General features: G+C 37.3%; 1 protein-coding gene across 1 annotated transcript; it reads right to left on the bottom strand.

Annotated features, from left to right (window-relative positions):
* Window positions 1-3,949: 3,949 nt before the first annotated feature.
* Window positions 3,950-17,014, bottom strand: LOC139640974 (neurexin-3-beta-like; the record flags this gene model as incomplete). The annotated part of the gene is made up of 2 exons (XM_071515181.1): window positions 3,950-5,006; window positions 16,933-17,014. Coding segments are annotated over 2 exons (1,047 nt in total), but the record flags the coding sequence as incomplete, so codon positions are not given.
* Window positions 17,015-17,685: the final 671 nt, after the last annotated feature.

The raw sequence follows: 17,685 nt of genomic DNA, 5'->3' as shown, positions 1-17,685 counted from the left end.
TATCCCTTTGTGCCATAAAAAAAAAACATCTGCCAGCAGATTCAAATTCTACACGTAACACCTTTAAATATAACACATTAAACATAAATCAACAAGGTGTCATGTTTGGGAGGAATGTGTATGCTGTGACTACATAAGTTATACCAGGAGCCATTATATACACAAGCATCGGCTGCCACTGGAGAAGGAGAACGTCCCTCCTGCTCACTCACTGGAAGCATTAACAAACAGACAGCAAAGGGCAGAGCTGTCAGGGAATCCCATGGAGGGCAGCTGGTATTTCTCAACGTCAGGAGGGGAGTCGTACATCAGGAGCCGGATGTTAATCCCAGATCCCCAGTGCCAGTCCGGGTTTGGGGCGATGGTGATTAAGAGCTCGAAGTGACGGGCCTGTGGGTTCTTGAAAGTTATGTTTTCACTCTGTGAAGCTGAGGCTAAAATAGTCCTAGAAAGTAAACTCAGAGCGCTTGTAGCAACTGATAATATAATAGCTATGTAATATAGTTATGTAATAACTTGTCAAAATGGAATGAAATGTCCCTCTAAATTGGTTGAAAATATAACAAAACCTGTTAATGTAATAATATCACATTATTACATTAACGGAAAATTATTACTTCATAAGGGGTGTGTAACAACGCATTATGTAATAACACCACATTATGTCATAACTCGACAAAATGTAATACATTTTCACTTCATTATGTAATAACACCCGCATTTTGTAATAATCTGCCGCATTTTGTAATACACAGCCTGAGCGCGATATGTAATAAATTATTACAGTGGTTATTACAAAATGCGGAAGTTGCACTTTTTTTTATGATGAAAATGTAATAATACAGTGCATTATGTAATAACCATCTATGGTTCTTTCTATCGTGGCTACTTGATAAGTAGTTTTTGCAAGTTAAAACTGAACTGTTTGTATATTAGAAATCCACTGCAGATCAGTGTGTTGTTAGGCTTTATGCTGTGGCTGTTTTTCACTTAATTACTTAAATTCTACGAACCCTCAAGTACAGTTTCTATTAAGCTAAGGAATACAGTGACACTTAATGTAGTTTTGACCAATGAAAGATACTATTAATCTACTGAACTAATAGTATCTTTTTAAAATGAATTTGGAGTATGATTCATGCTAGAATGCATAAAATAAACGTTGTTATAATGTTATAACGATTTTTATGAATGAACACATCCATTTTGGTTGGTTATTACATAATGCACCATATTATTACATTTTCATCCAAAAAAAAGTGCAACTCCCGTATTTTGTAATAACCACCGCAATATGTAATAATTTATTACAAAATGCGGCAGATTATTACAAAATGCAGGTGTTATTACATAATGCGATGTTATTACATAATGCGTTGTTAGGTGTAAGATATTTTGAACCTGAATGTATTGCAGTTATTACAGTTATCAGTTGCCACAGTGCTTGAAAGCGAAAAAAAAAAAAAAAAGACAGTCAGGGTAAAACAAAGTGATTACATTGCTACAAGGTCACAAAAAAAATCTTAAACCATCCATGTGATCACAATGCAAAGAAAAACTCCATACAAATAATGCAGAATCAGTCGTTGTAAATATAAAATGTTAATTAAGAAAAGATAAACGATGAAACAAGCGAGCAAAATGGATCAAAAACTAACTGAACACAGACTGATGTAAAGGTGAAGTCGCTGCCATAGACAACATCACAAATTAATTTTTGGTATGGGTGGGAAAAAAAGTTAACAAATTATCCAGTTAACTATTAATTGGTAATGGGATAATACATTTCCATTTCTTCTACAAGTCACATTAAAGGAAAAGGTCACCATTTTTTTAATGGTCAAGACTTGAAATCATCCTTTTAAGATGCTTCCTGTTGATTCCTGCTGAGCTGAGACTGAGGAATGTTAAAGTGGTACAGTAGCACCCACTCTGACTAATTGCATAATTGGATTACACTTACACTATATTACATCATATTACCTTATCGATTTACCCAAATTTACGCATAATTTCAGAGACAAATAAAAAGACATTTGAGGAGATTTATTTTTATTTCTAAGCAATTAGTTGAAAAAAAGAATATGAAAAAATTAAAAATCATAGAAAAGAAAATGTCAATTTCAGATAACAAAAAAAAAAAAAAAAAAAAAAAAAAAAGACCAACTCCAAACCAATAAATAACAAAGTATTAAATAACAATGGCATAGAATGGGAACATAATAAAAATGAACAATAAACGATTGTCAAAAGAAGATGATAATTAATGACAAAAAAGTGATCGGACAATGATTTGAGGTGCTCAGTCACGCTTTTTATCACGCAGTTCCAGCTTGTCTGAACCGTGTATCCCAATCCATTATAGTCTCTTCGTCTTTCTCTTTATCATAGCTTTGACTTTATTCTCTTTCAAATAGAAATAACACTAGAGTAACCCAGAACAAGAAAGCCACAGTACAGTTAAGAAGGGCATCTTGTATTTGTTGGACAACTTCAAGTAGTCAAATATCCATGCGACTTTAGAAACATCTCCGATTAGATCTCTAGGCTAACAATAGATTTTTTTTTTTATCCTTTCTTTACAAAATATCGATATGATTCTCCACGCTCTGATTAAAGTCTTTCTCCATGTGAATTAACAGTTAATAGACTTTGTCATGAAACACACTGATAAACCATATGTTCAGTCTGTACAATAGAGGTACTAAAAAATTACAACTGTCATGGTATATGTACAATATCCTACCTACAAAGTACAACAGCTAGTATGTAATAAAATATGTAAACAAATTTCTCGTTGTTTGACACAGTTGACTGTGACAGCAGATAGAATTCACACTTTTCACATTAGATTTATTTCTGTATAGACATCTGTTAACAGTGTTATAGTACTGCATCTGTCTTCCTCCTGACAGCTCCATAGAAAAAGAGAACGATAGGCAATGAACCAACATACAGAGGGTTGCAAAAAGATACAACCACCACTGGCTGCAAATCAACATTAGACCTGTTTTCTGCAAGAGACCTTTTTTTTTTTTTTGTGGTTAACATTTTGTCGGGGGTGGGGAAAAAAGAAAAGAGGGGTGGGGCTGCAAAGTTCTGATCTGATGATGAAGAACCATTTTGGCCTTGAAGAGAACATGTTCAAACCCAGGTTGAACACTGTATACTGTACTTTTACTGTACTGTACTGTACTGCACTGTACTGTACCGTAGAATTAGGATGGCATGCATTTTACAATCAGTTGCTTTTTTACCGAGACAAGAGAAACCAACCACTTCTTGCCACAAGTACACATTTTCAGAGTCACTCTGTCCGTCAGACAATGAGAGTAATAGTGGTGAAATCAGATGCCAGAGCTAGTAGATCCTACGAGATCTGCCCTTAGCGATTTGCTCACTTGGTTTCATTTGATACACAGTAATTGTTTTCTTTTTTTGCTTAGAGCAAAAATGAAATAAATAAGACACCACACTTGTATAATGTATAAACAATACAAATTTTGTCATATTCTGATATGGCAAGAGTCCTTTTTTTTTTGTTGACTTTTACAATGATCTTGTGTCCTGACCCACTCTTGTTAAGCACTACGTGTTGCTTACATGCTGAAAATGGTCAAGATTATGAGCCTTTTGTCATTAACAATTTTACAAAAAAAAATCTTTTTTTGTTTAACGCCAAGGATCACATAGCTCTAAAAGTCACTTAGGAGAATGATGTAGCTGTGAAATATTTCTACACTGATAACGTCTTTGACCAGATAGAAGAGTAAGGTCACTAAAGTTGCTATTTAGCCTTCTCGGTATGCTTACAATAGTAAGTGTGCTTTATATTACAGTACATGTCATCAGTTCAACCACTCAGCACAGTATATGATTATTCAAGTTCCATGTTTATACCATCGTTTGTCGTAGCTCCTTGCAAGGAAACCGATAAATAAATGTTCTCTCAGTGCTTTCTCTCTCTCTCTCTCTCTCTCTCTCTTTCTCTCTCTCTCTCACGTATAGATGCTCTCTCGTGTTTTTGCGAAAGTCTCACACTCACACATAATACTCCTTATCCTTGTTTTTCTGTTTTTTGTTGCCGCCCTTCATGCTCTGCTGTTTGTCCTTCATGACGGCGCCGTTGCTCTGCACAGCTGAGTTGGTGATGTAGTTCCTGCTCTCGTCCACCTGGTAGGAGCCTTCGTCCCTGTTCCTGTACTTATACATGGCGTACAGAAGGATGAGGATGCACAGGGCGGCGGCCGCCACTATTCCGACGACCATTCCGGTGGTGCTGCTAGATTCGCGGACCACTTCCGAGGGCCCCGGGACTCGCCTGACGCCCGGCTCGGTGGGGAGTGCTGTGGGTACATTACGGAACATGGGGGAGGTTATTAATGGGCCCCTCAGCTTGGTGCTGTCTACCTCAAAGGACGTGGGCAACGGGAGCAACACTAGGTCTGGCTGGGGTTTTAGCTCGCGGTTATTCATTTTGCCGGCCGGCCGTTTGGCGGCGGGAGCATTGTGGAGGGTTGCGGTGGAGGCGGAGGCGGCGGTGGTGCGGCTCTGGTCGGGGGTTAGTGGCATGGCGGTAGTGGTAGTCCTACCGCGACTGGAGGTGGAAGGTTTGTTAGGTCTAAAAGTCTTGGTGTCCCACTTGGGCGCGTGAGCTTTGTAGCCACCTTCAAAGGCCGACGTGGACAAGGTCTTATCTGTTACCAAGGAGAAGGTGGTGTAAAAATCTTCATCATCAGTAGGGGGCAGGTTAGAGTTGAACGCTTCCCCAGAGCCATACCCCGATATCACCAAGCCATCATCATCATCATCACAATCATCGCTGCCTCGGTCCGACAAGCAAGGTACCCCCGCCTCAGTGGCCTTGGACAGGGACTCTTTGGTGGTCTCAATAATGGTGAGGAGTGGGTGGTGGGTTGGGGGGAGGGGGATGAAGGGTGCACGAGGAGCTACAGAGGGGTGCACTAACGGATCCTCAACAAGTACTGGGATCACTAATTCACCTCCTAGGGTTGGAGACAGACAGGTAGACATGTTAGAGGACAGCAAGGGGGTTTTTATTAAAGACAATAGACTAGAGGATACATCCAGAGAAAAGAACACAACAGGCAAAGACGAAACAAAAATTCCTTGAAAATAAACAAACTCAGCATATCACTTGAACACTCAAGACCAAAGCAATACAAAAGAAAAGAGGCAAATCGAAAGGTTTAAGTGCATCAAAAGGATTAAGGGGTGTGCAAGGGTGAGCCAGACTAAAGCAGAATTCATCAAAGTGTTGGCTATAGTTTTATAGTTTGGTGATAGGGTACACTATAGTTAACTTTTTCTTTCTCAACATAATGTCTCACACAAACTCTCCTTTACAGTTAAAAAGAGAAAAATGTGCAAATACAAGCTAAAATTGAATGTGCTCAATAAAAATAAAAGGAAATATATCCAGCAGAGATAAGTAGTTACAAATCAAAAGATCCTGCAGCTATTGCTCTCAATACAATTTAATGAGGAAGAACTGCTGATGATAAAAAGCTTATTTCTGCTGTTACGTGGTACATGCAGTAGCATTAATTCTGATCAAATAAAATGTATTATCTGAAACTGTATAAAGATTGCTATCATGATAGAGATGAGATGTATCTACACTGAGAGCAATGTCAGCACTCTCTGGCTCCCCGGTCAGCTCCAACCTCTCGCCTTTTTAATGATTTTACAGCTGATTGTAGTTTTAGCTCTACAAATATTTCTCAGAGGCAGAGCTGTTCTGGAGGCAGACATTTCATTGGCTGAGATAAACCTCAATGGGCAGAGGTTAGCTACCTGGCAAACTTGAATGGCAAAGAAGGAACTCTGGTCAGAATATACATTTTTTTAAAAATGTAAAAGGCAATGATGTCTTTTATTTATTAATTCATGACCTTGGCATTCATGATCTGGGAGGGTCAGCAGGCTAGTTAACTAACTTATCTAGATAGCTACGGGCTAGTATGGCTAGGAAGGTCAGCTATGCTAACAGATCTAGATAAGTTAATATATATATATATATATATTTTTTGTTTCAGTTTAGTTTCAGTTTTTTCAGTAACAAGAGTTGTGTTTTTCACTGGGCTTCAGTCGAACATGAACCCTAAACCCTACTTTTCACCATTAGGTGTCAGGCTTCACCACAGATTTTGGTGGGGTTTGGTTACTCTTTAACCAGAAAAACTGTGGTTCTTTGGCTCCGCCCATTGAGGTTTAACTCAACCAGTGAGATTAGCCACCAGAGCAGCTCGGCCTCCAAGAAATGTCTGTACAACTAAAACTCCAATCTTAAGTTATATGGCATCCAAAATGGCAGAATAAAGACACCCGAATGCTCACCCTTTGATTCTTGAACTCAAATGTGTAATCATTGTTGTTCTACCATGTCCATACTGTGAAAGATATCATGAAAGCTAGCATTTTCATCCACTGTGTTACAGTCTTTGACAGCAATACATTAAATAGCTTAAATAGCTCTTTACAGTCTCACACCTGCAAGTCCTGTGTCCCCCAGCAGGATAGGAGACCACAAGCCAATTCAAAAGCATGCTCTTAATTTAGACCAAAATTTAGAATAATACTTTTATCAAAGGAGTGAATTTAATCTACTGCTTCAAACGTATATATGTGACATGACTAAAATAAAGAGCTACTTCTGCTTTGTTTTGGTAACTATAGTTTGAGCTCAAGCCTTGGTAAATGGATTTATAAGTGAAAGTGCAGTTAGTAAAATCATTGATTCTTGATTAGAGCAAAAGAAGCCAAATCACAAGCCATAGAGCGCTTATTAGAGGTTGCACAGGGAACTAAGTTAGATATTAAACTTGCTGGTGACAGGCAAGGTAGATAGCAAAGCAATTTCAAGGCAAAGAGAAAAAAGTGTGATTTACTTTTCATACATATTGCATATCTAAGTCTGGCTATGCTTTGTGCTATTGCTGTATTGTGATCTCAAGCAGGTATCATTGGGGTGAACATTCAAAGTGCCATTTAGACTGCAAATATCCACTGCCATCAAGGCATGCTATCACAGCTTTTCACTGATGCACATCCCAAATTCTACAATATATAAAAAAGAAAAAAAAAGAAAATCAAGGCAAATTACTCTATCACTGACAAATCACCACAAACACTACCATCTACATTCACAAACACACAACACAGTTACTGTGGATTTACTATTCTATAAAGCCAAACATTCAAACACTATCAAACATCCATTCAGTCAATCAGAGATGCAGTTTGAAAGCTTTTAGAAAACCGCTGCCTCAGGTAGGCATTTGGTCAAATTGTGTCTGGAATTGGTGCAGCAGTCAGTATTGCTAAAGGGTACAATATGTAGCATTTTGTGTTTTTCAAAGTTAAAGCAATAATCTTTTTCATATAAATAAATGTCCATTTTTTCTTACTCTCTATCGCCGATTGATATAACACAATAGTACGGTGGGCGAGACAGGCAATCCGTGCTACATGAACTAAGTACACGCGACAACTAAAAGCACACTGCAACAAAGGAACACTACATTAACGAAACCCGCAACAAAAACAACTGAAATTTCGGTCGGACCACTGGGTGATAGTGATAGCGATTTCTTTTTTTCAACTTCACCCGCTTTTAGGCTTTTATATTGACAACGATATTACAGTAAGGTTCCAAATTTGTGTTTGTTTCACTGCAATAAAGATGTAAGAACACCGTAGTTTAGCCTACTAAAACGGTCTTAAAGCTAAATTTGAGTTTAATTTATTCCGGGTTTCTTCCATTTTGTGGCATACAGTTAGTGGAGCGTCCATCTTGGAGACTTAATGTTTGTAAAAAAAACACATGTCAAATCCTGCATGAAACGCCGGTGAATTGAAAAAACAAAACAAAAAAAACAGCGAACCTTCGCCCAGTGGTCCGACCGCAATTTAAGTAATTTCTGTCGTGGGTTTTTGTTGTGTGTGTGGTTAATGTGGCATTCCTTTGTTGCAGCATGCTTTTTATTTTTCACGTGCATTTAGTGTATGTAGTGCCGATTGCCTGTCTTGGCCACCGTACAATAGTGATTCAACCTATTACCAATGCAGATAGATCTGCCATAAAGACGATGATGCTACTTCCCTCCCTGGCATTCCTCCATTTGTTTTGACACGTTGTTGAATGTCATTGCAGTTAGAATAGTGGAATTGTAATAAAATCGTGTATTACTTGTAAAATAAAATGGCTTCTGTTTTTGGCTCCTTTGTGCCACAAAGCAATCCGGCAGATTTCCCGCAAAATCCGACCCAGTGGCACACAGTATAAAATGCAGTGTAGAGGCAGCCAGTCTTCTTAGCTGTGGTCTTGTTTGTTTACGGTAATTATAATTCTGTCTCAAAATTAATTAAGTATCGATTTTTTGATGTTAAAATGCTACACGTTGTACCTTTAATAAACTAGCTTTTACAATCATGACTACAGAGAAGCTTTACAATAACAATTTTGAAATGTTTCAGGACATTTTACATTTTACAAACTGCATCTTTTCAAACCAATTCAAAGATAATGAAAGCATACCACATATTGTTTGTCCACTTACATTAACAAATTGCCCGCATGATTTTGGCATGAAGAAAAGAATTTACAAAGGAAAGTTGTGTAAGAATGTTCTTGGATAAGTGTTCGGTACTGTTAAAAATCATTTTTAGCCATTGGAATTTGTCTTGAATCTATCTTTAAACATGATGGTACAGGGAGGCAACAACAAATACATCCACACCACATAACATGAAAAATAAACTTCACCATAATTCTGTTTTGTTTTTTTCTTTGATAAATAATTTCAGTTTTTACAAAAAAACTGTATATCTACAAGTTTTTTTAATTTCAATAGACTTTTCAATAAATATCTACATTCTATTCATGTTTCAGTTTTTGCTTAAATTGTCATTTGTTCTTTAGTTTAGAATGGATGGATGACTGTACATATTTTAATATCTCTAAAGACGGGGGAGAGGGGTGAAGAAGGGGGTGGGGCCTATGAACATACTACATAGGAAATGAGGGTGATGAGGGTGATAGTGTAAGTCAGTTGCCATGTCCATGTAAAGGCAGTACGAAGCGGTCGGGCGGCATTAGAGCTTTTGGCTGTAAGGAAGGGATGGGGATATACAAACAATGAGCATATACATGCCCATCTACAGAAAAGAACAGAAGAACTCTAACACTGACAAGTCTGACAAACCCTAAACTGCAACTTCTTAGCCATGCAATTCATTTGTTTTTTTTTGTTTTATAGTCAACAAATTATTCAGTAAAGATTCAATTGTTTCATCAAAATAGCTCTCAAAAATCTGAAAAACTTAAGATATCATGTGGATCTGGAACTGCTTCACCAACTAATGTGTGGGCTTTGTTGAGCATAAGTAAAAAAAAAATGGTAGATATCAGTATGTCTGGAGTTGAGTTGAACTATGCAAGTGTCGCTGTTTTGACATTTCGCTTTATCACTTGAGGTTTGTCAGGAAAGCTTACTGTATAAATGTAAAAGCGCACAATTCATTCACTGAAGTAGTTCCAAATCCAAAAAAAGAAGTCAAAATTATAAAATATCTTAGAAAAAAATGATCAAACTGTGATTCAAATATTCTCATCTGATTGACAAAATACAAATTTTCAACCAAACCAAACATACTCAATAAGCCAAAAAATCATAATCAGAACCAAAATGTCATTGATCAATTGGATATCAATACAAAAAAATGTGACCTGTTAAAACTACCAAATGAAAAATGTTGATAAGATGAAAGAACAAAGCCATTTAAAAATTTGCACACACTACAACCAGATGCACACAATAGAAAACAGACACAGTCGAGAGAGGCAGTCGAATGGAGGACTGGCCCCTCTCTCATGTGTTTCTTGATGACAAATATATCTGTTAATGTTAGTCTTTAAACATGAACCGGCCGTGCAGTCTGGGTGTACGTCAAAGAGAGAAGGTACTGGCTGAGAATGGGTTAATCTGTTGTTTTTCTTTTTGTTTTGGTTGTACTGCAAGATGTTGATGCATGCTTAAAGTAAGTTGCATTTAGGGAAAGTAGAAAAGAAACAAGACACAGCAAGCTGGGATCAGGTAAGACATTGACCAAGGTTAGAAGAATAGAAGACCAAGTTCAACTAATAGCAGTGGGGTAAGGAAAAACAAAAACACAAAACATCTATTAATCTTATATTTGTGTTATATATGTGAAATGCATAATTTTTTTGCAGGATTCAAATGTAATGAACAGCCAAACGACACAAGCTTAACCCATAGTGTCTTTTGACAGATGATCCAATAAATTATCTGATGTAATGTTACCCACAGCCTTTAGTTTTCCCATGTAGAAGTAAATATATTTACAGAGGAATTCCATAAGATGGCACAGGTCTGACTTGCCTACGCTATTAGAAGAGTGGTTCGAAACACCGTAACTACATTTGAAACAAAGAAAGGCCATGTGACCAAGTTGAGAATGGGTGTTTGCAGAAAAACCAAATAACAGGTCTGTTGAACAACTGTGATTTAAAACGCTGTTCAAGATCCCTGAAACACCAAACATGCCCACTGAATCTAACTTCTTGTTTTTGTAAAGCAGATTTAAGGGCAATCTTTTGCACACTTATTTTCACCCTCTATTATTATCTTTTTATGTTGTGGTGCCTTCTTTTTCATACTTATTTTATCAATATGATGTTTGCTTTTATGTAATTGTTACAGTACTTTGTACATTTTGTTTTAGAAAGTTATTATTAGTAGTATTAGTATTGTTATTAGTAGTATTAGAATAGTAGTAGTAGTATATGAGTAGAATTTCATTATTTTACTGTATATTACTGTTTCACCGTGTATTGCTTTCTTTAGGAAATATGCACATGGTGTGATGTCTCATCAGTGTTAAAAGATACATTTTGTCAAGAAAGGTGCACAAATATGGGCTGCAGTGGCCAAGTTGAAGAATACACTCGCCACAAACCAAAAAAATAAAAATAAAAACTCCTGTAAATACATCTTCAAATTAAATGAATAATAAGCAGCAGCTAATGTTCTTTATTTTTTTTAGATTGAAAGCTTCTGGGTCATCCTAGCTGAATCATAATTAAGGGCTAACATATCCAACAAGGAGGAAAATTAAAGGACTGACATGACAGGTGTTTCAAAATATTCAATTTGGTGTTTCAAAATGTTCAGTTTGGTCTTTCAACATCAGTTTGGTGTTTAAAAGCATTCAATTTGGACTTTGAAGGCATTCAGTTTGGTGTTTCAAAGCATTCAGTTTGATGTTTCAAAGCACTCAGATTGGTGTTTTAAAAGCTTTCAGTTTGGTCTTTGAAGGCATTCAGTTTGGTGTTTCAAAGCATTCGGTTTGGTATTTCAAAACATTCAATTTGGTCTTCCAATGCGTTCAGTTTAGTGTTTCAAAGCATTCGGTTTGGTATTTCAAAGCATTCAACTTGGTCTTTCAAGGCATTCATTTGGTGTTTCAAAGCATTCAATTTGGTATTTCATAGCACTCAGATTGGTGTTTCAAAGCATTCAGTTTGGTGTTTCAAAACAATCAATTTGGTCTTTGAACACATTCAGTTTGGTGTTTCAAAGTATTCAATTTGGTGTTTCAAAGCACTCAGATTGGCGTTTCAAAGCATTCAGTTTGTTTTTTTAAAACATTCAATATCATCTTTGAACACATTCAGATTGGTGCAGTATAATGCAGCATTGGTATTTCTCCAAACCCTAAATAAAGAATGTTTCAAGACACTGTGTGTTTGTAAACACCAACAATATTATATGGTTTTACACTCTCTAGCTAGTGGCAGTTCAGTTGCCACCACCTTTTGGGCTTCATGTCCTTCCATGTCCATATATATTCATTCATACATTCTTTAGTAAACTTATTTTGGATCCATTTTGCCCTCCAAAGGGGGGGTAAAGAGCTTTTAAGTCATTGCTGTTATTCTGTCAGTATACAACTCTGTACAGTATGTTGATGTTTTTGAGAATATGGAACAATTTGTGATAGAAGGATCAGCTGTTCTTTGATATACTCTGGCAGAGATACAGTCCAAAATACAGTGTGACACATTGCCTCTGTATTCACTGTTCACAGTCTTGGCATTCTTAATAGTGTGTATGAGTAGGGTTTTGGCTTGGATTTCACTATTGCATATAGATAATATACTTTTTTTTTTAAAAATCAAAAACATTGATATAACTCAATCAACTGAACTGCTATTTGCATATGCTCTAGGACAGACATTACTGCTTTACAGTTTATTTACCTTACTTGTTTTACTTCTGTATATGCAATTAAAGGCCTTGAACACACTATGATTATATTAATTAGGAAAGGGCACAACTTAATTAATGGATCCTAGAAATGTTTCTGGCCTTGTTTGTATATGTGTATCACGCATCTTCACATTTATTGACATTACTGAAAAGTCTTTGGTCACACTGCAGGCAACTTTTGATATTTAAATGTATTCATAGCAAATAAACCACTACCCTCATCTGAAAAAGAAACAGTAAATTCATGCACACACTAATAACTTACTGAAACTCAAATCCATCACTTACTGATAGTAAATATTACTACTACTGCTACTACTATACTATACTATACTATAGTTTCTTTGACAGTTGGGTTAACACTGCCAACAAGACTGACTTGTACTGGAGAATAGATATTGATCATTTGGAAAACCTGCAGCCAAATGGTTGTGTATCTCTGTTTATCCCACAATTGATACCAGGGAATTTGTTTGCTTGGATATGAGTTACAAACCCGATCAAACCCTTTCCTAATTACACTGGGGGCAAGACCAAATAGTTCTGTTACTTCCACCCTTTCTAAAGCACTGAATAAACTGCTGCTGGCTATACTTATGAAACTGGCGTATAAATATGCAGCGTAACATGGATTTTATATTGATCTTTTTTTCTAAGTTACAAGAAAATACATTTTAATTTTTATATAAATTGGTGTGGTTTGTCTGACTACAACATTCAAAGTGAAGTCTATGATAAAAGCCATGAGGCAGCTATAGGACCAGAACACTCGTCCAGGTAATAAGCCCTCTGGAGAGAAGTTGAACTTTCGATTTGATAAGTTCATTTTCTTACCACTAGTTGGTGAAAGGTTTAGGCCCTAGACATACAATAACAAAAACAGATTCATTTGGCACTGTATCCCAGAGAGAGCAGTATGACTCATTAATTTTAACTGTCAGAGTTATCAGTGGTACTGAGAGTTTAAAGAAGTTATAGTGGGGAATAGTGAATTTGTAGTATTGATCATTTGTCCGTGTTTTTTTTTTTTGTACCAGTACATCTCAATTAGGGCTGAACGATTTTGAAAAATATCTAATTGCGATTATTTTGACTGATATTGCAATTGCGATATGATTTGCGATATTAGAGGGAATGAGAATTTTTACATCATTATTCTCGTTTTCATTGAAAAACGTATTAAAATGATTATGGCGTGATTTTTGCGGGAAAATTGCAGTAGGCCATATTGCGATTTCGATAAACTTTCGATTAATTGTTCAGCCCTAATCTCAATATGGTGTCAGAATATCTATGGTCTACAAGTTTAATTTATAACCCTACAGTAATTGCTCATACAATGTGTAACAGTGTATTTCCTTAACTATTTTAGGACCATTGTTTCATAGCCATCTTATGAAATTACTTGAGGGGAAAGGGCCACGTATGACAGTTTTACAACAGAGAACAGAATCACTTGACAACTCCTCAAGACAAACGAAACGGACAACAACCAACAAACAAAATCAAAAGACAGTGCGGGGGGGAGAGAGAGATGATGTAGTAGCATTCGATGTCGCTGCGACCGCAAAAGATGGTTTACAACTTAAACATGAACGTTAGACAGACCAGCCCAGTTAGCCTAAATGCAGGGACATGGAGTCAAAGGGTCCAAAACCACCGGATGGAGCCAATCAGAAAGTGCGGAGGAAGGATGATCTTGAAGAAAGCATGCCACCCAATGACTGCTTAAGAGCAAAATAAAAGTGGAAAACATATACAGCTTGTGGCAATAAAATTCTTTTTATGCCATCCGCATTGAAAAGATATTTAAATGCAGAGCGGCTTTGGCGGGGGGGGAGGGTGGGGGGGTGTAAGGGATAACAGCAGGAGAGTGCAGTGAGGTAATTAGGAGGGTATCTTTATTTTTTTTTTCATACACAACTTTCTTCAGTTAAGATATTACAATTTCCCTCGTAGAGGCCAAAAAGGTTGATGGCAAGAAAAGATTTTGTTGCCTTTTTTTATCTGCTTTGAGGAAAAAAAAAAAAAAAAAAAAAAATGGAATGTTTTTGTTAAAAGCCTCATGGTACAAATGCTCCAAGTATATGAGGAAACAAATTGTTTTTTCATCCACCGAAAATTCATGCCGCACAATGAGGAGGCAAGACAACAGGAATGTCTTTTTTTTTTTTTTTTTTTTTTTTTGATAATTGGCAGATAGATGAGGATGATGGCTCAAAAACAAACAGAAATAGTAAAGCGACACACCTGACCGAACAGGAAAAGAAAAGGAACACATCAAACCCCCCCCCACCCCCCACCCCCCACCCCCCCCACCACACTTCGCTCATGCTCCACAAGCAGACGCAACAGAAAATAGTATTGACTCCCCCAAAGGACACAACGAAAGAGAATGTCAAATCAACAGAGCATGCCGCTGTCCACGTCAAATGATGTCGGGGGTTAGAATGGTGTGAATTTCTGTGTAAACATATGATTGGATGACTGGGGCCCTGTCTGTGTCTGTCTTCAAAAAATTCCCATGAGTCTCGGGCTACAGAGCAGAGCGTTGAACCCATTTACACCGCTATCTCTCACATAAGCTTTGGAAGAACTTGGGAATGACCTTCAGGACGGATAACATTGTGTTTCCGATAACACAGTCAGCAGAAAAAGCATCATCTCCTGTCGCCTATCATGTCTCTGAGTGTTGCTGTTATGAGGCGGAATATAGAAGCTGCAAATAAAGGATAAAACTGATAATCCAATGTCCCACTTATATGCTATAAATAAAGAAATGAAAAAAAATCTCAAGTTAGCTGAAGGGAAATCAAAATGATCAAATGTTATTCAAACCATATTTCATACGTTTTTCAGATTTCATAAATCTGTGAAATATAATAAGATTTATGTCAAATTAGTTTATATTTCCAAATTGAAATCGGTGGTGGATGAGTCCCCCCCCCCCCTCGATATGTGAAGCACTTTGAGTACCTAGAAAAGCGCTATATAAATGTAATCAATTATTATTATTATTATTATTATTAAATGTGTATACAATATGTAAATCGTCACTGGGAAACGTATATAAAGCAACTGCATTTCTTATATGTGTTATATGGGATGTAACTCAGTTTCCCCACCTTTTTATTTACAGTACAGCGTTTACTATCTTTTTAAATCTTTATGAGGTAAAGTCATAGTATAAATCATAGCGCAAACATGTAAGTTAGATGATGAAAGGGTCTTTTATAGGAAAAGCATAAATTCATGGTTTTCTGAAAATATAATTTATTTATTTTCATATTGGTGGTTGTTTGCTTTATGATGATCACTGACTGGAGACCATAGTTTTATTTCCCACTTCATGACTGTGTATAGCGAATACTTTATAGCTACTGAGTAGATTCAAATACCATTTTCTATCAAGATGCAGCAGCATTTCATGGACAATGTTTTCCTGAAAAGGTATGTTGTATTTATAGCATCATTTATGACAAGCAGTGACCAGTGGAGTGAATGGGATATAGATGCTAGAACATGTTATGAACTAGTAGTGCATACTGTAATCTGAAAAGCAATTCATTATGATGCTCACCCAGGCTATGAATAGTGAATAGTAATAGCTTGTTTCACAGCAAAAGGAATGTGGGAATGTGTAGTGTGGAAGTAAACAACTGGCTAATTGTAGTTTCCTACAGAGACATGATAGCCAATGGACTGTCGCCAAAATATGGCAATTCCCAAATTCTCTCAAAAAACCCAGAGGAATTGATGATTTGAACATCTAAGTTATCACAATATTCTATTTTTTTTTTTTTATATTTAGATAGAAAAGAGAATAACAAGATCACCTTAGAGCGAAAGTATAACAAAAAAAACAAAACAAAAACTTGTACACAGAAATTCGATGATATCTGTTCTCTATTACATGTATCAACAAAGCAAGCCTCTAAATATGGAGAAACACAAATGAGAACAAAAAGAAAAAGTAATACTTCAATTTACTCTAGATATCACGCTGCATTTTTTTTTTCGCTGAAAGCAAATCTTAAAAAAGAGAATTGTCAAAATGTATCATGTGTCAAAATGCAAATCAGTAGGGCACCACATGGCAGGAGCATTGGACTCAAACACGATATGATACATTTTGAAGCATCAATGCAGAGAACATGGCTCACCATCATACTAGTTTTGCGCAGTCTGTGATGACATCTACTAAACCTCATATTTCGCTAAAGCAGGCAAAATTAGTATGCGTGTTGGTGACCATGTTAACCACTTCGGAAGACCCCATGGGCAAGTGTAGCTCATTACACTGATGGGTTTCTGTGTTACTGTTGTCAGTCAGTGATATACTGCATGAATCGTTTGGGTGACTGATTTACCATTTATGTTCAGCTATGTTTACCATGTATCTGTTAGCTTTTTTTTTTTTATAATGTCTATCTTTCCCCCCCCTGGTGTGGGGAGTAGGAACTGCAGCATTGGCGTTAACCGTTAACTCTCTCGGCTGTCTTATGAAGTTACACTTTGTGGAGCCATGGGGGTGTGATGCTTTGAGGATGCGTCGATCCTCAGGTGCGGATGAGTGAGAGCACGAGAAAGCAAGCAAAGGCAAACTAACCTAGCCCACCTGCATGGACTGTTTCGCACTCCTCCAGGTCCTCGTCGTCGCTCGAACACTCCGCGGACGACACGATGTCATCCGTCGTGTGCTTCGCGGGGCGCCGAGGATGGGCGTCAGCAACATACAGCGACCGAGAAAAAAACAAAACCAAAACAGAAGACAGACAAAGCAAAGAGAAAACAAAACAAGTTATAAGTTGTTAGAATATCGAATCGATAATAACGGTAGTAACCTTCATTCATATAGCACCTTTTTGGGGAGCGTATCTATGTTCCCAGGGTCCTATGTTCCCCAGATTTATATGGCACATAATGGGAACATGGCAAAGGGTCCTATGTTCCCAGGGTCCTATGTTCCCAAGGTCCTATGTTCCCAGGGTCCTATGTTCCCAGGGTCCTATGTTCCCGATGGTCCTATGTTCCCAAGGTCGTATGTTACCAGGGTCCTATGTTCCCCAAATGTATATGGCACATAATGGGAACATGACAAAGGGTCCTATGTTCCCAGGGTCCTATGTTCCCCAAATGTATATGGCACATAATGGGAACATGACAAAGGGTCCTATGTTCCCTGGGTCCTATGTTCCCAAGGTCCTATGTTCCCTTGGTCCTATGTTCCCAGGGTCCTATGTTCCCAGGGTCCTATGTTCCCAAGGTCCTATGTTCCCAGGGTCCTATGTTCCCTGGGTCCTATGTTTAACCCTAACCCTAACTAACCATATTAAGCGAATACAGAGCTGGGAAACATCTTTTTCAGGTT

This window comes from Centroberyx affinis, unplaced genomic scaffold (assembly GCF_046629955.1).
Source record: "Centroberyx affinis isolate AG114_WGS23_722 - 3 ecotype Tasmania unplaced genomic scaffold, CSIRO-AGI_Caff_v1 ptg000026l_1, whole genome shotgun sequence".
NCBI lineage: Eukaryota > Metazoa > Chordata > Actinopteri > Beryciformes > Berycidae > Centroberyx > Centroberyx affinis.
This window is presented reverse-complemented; position numbering and strand designations above follow the sequence as displayed.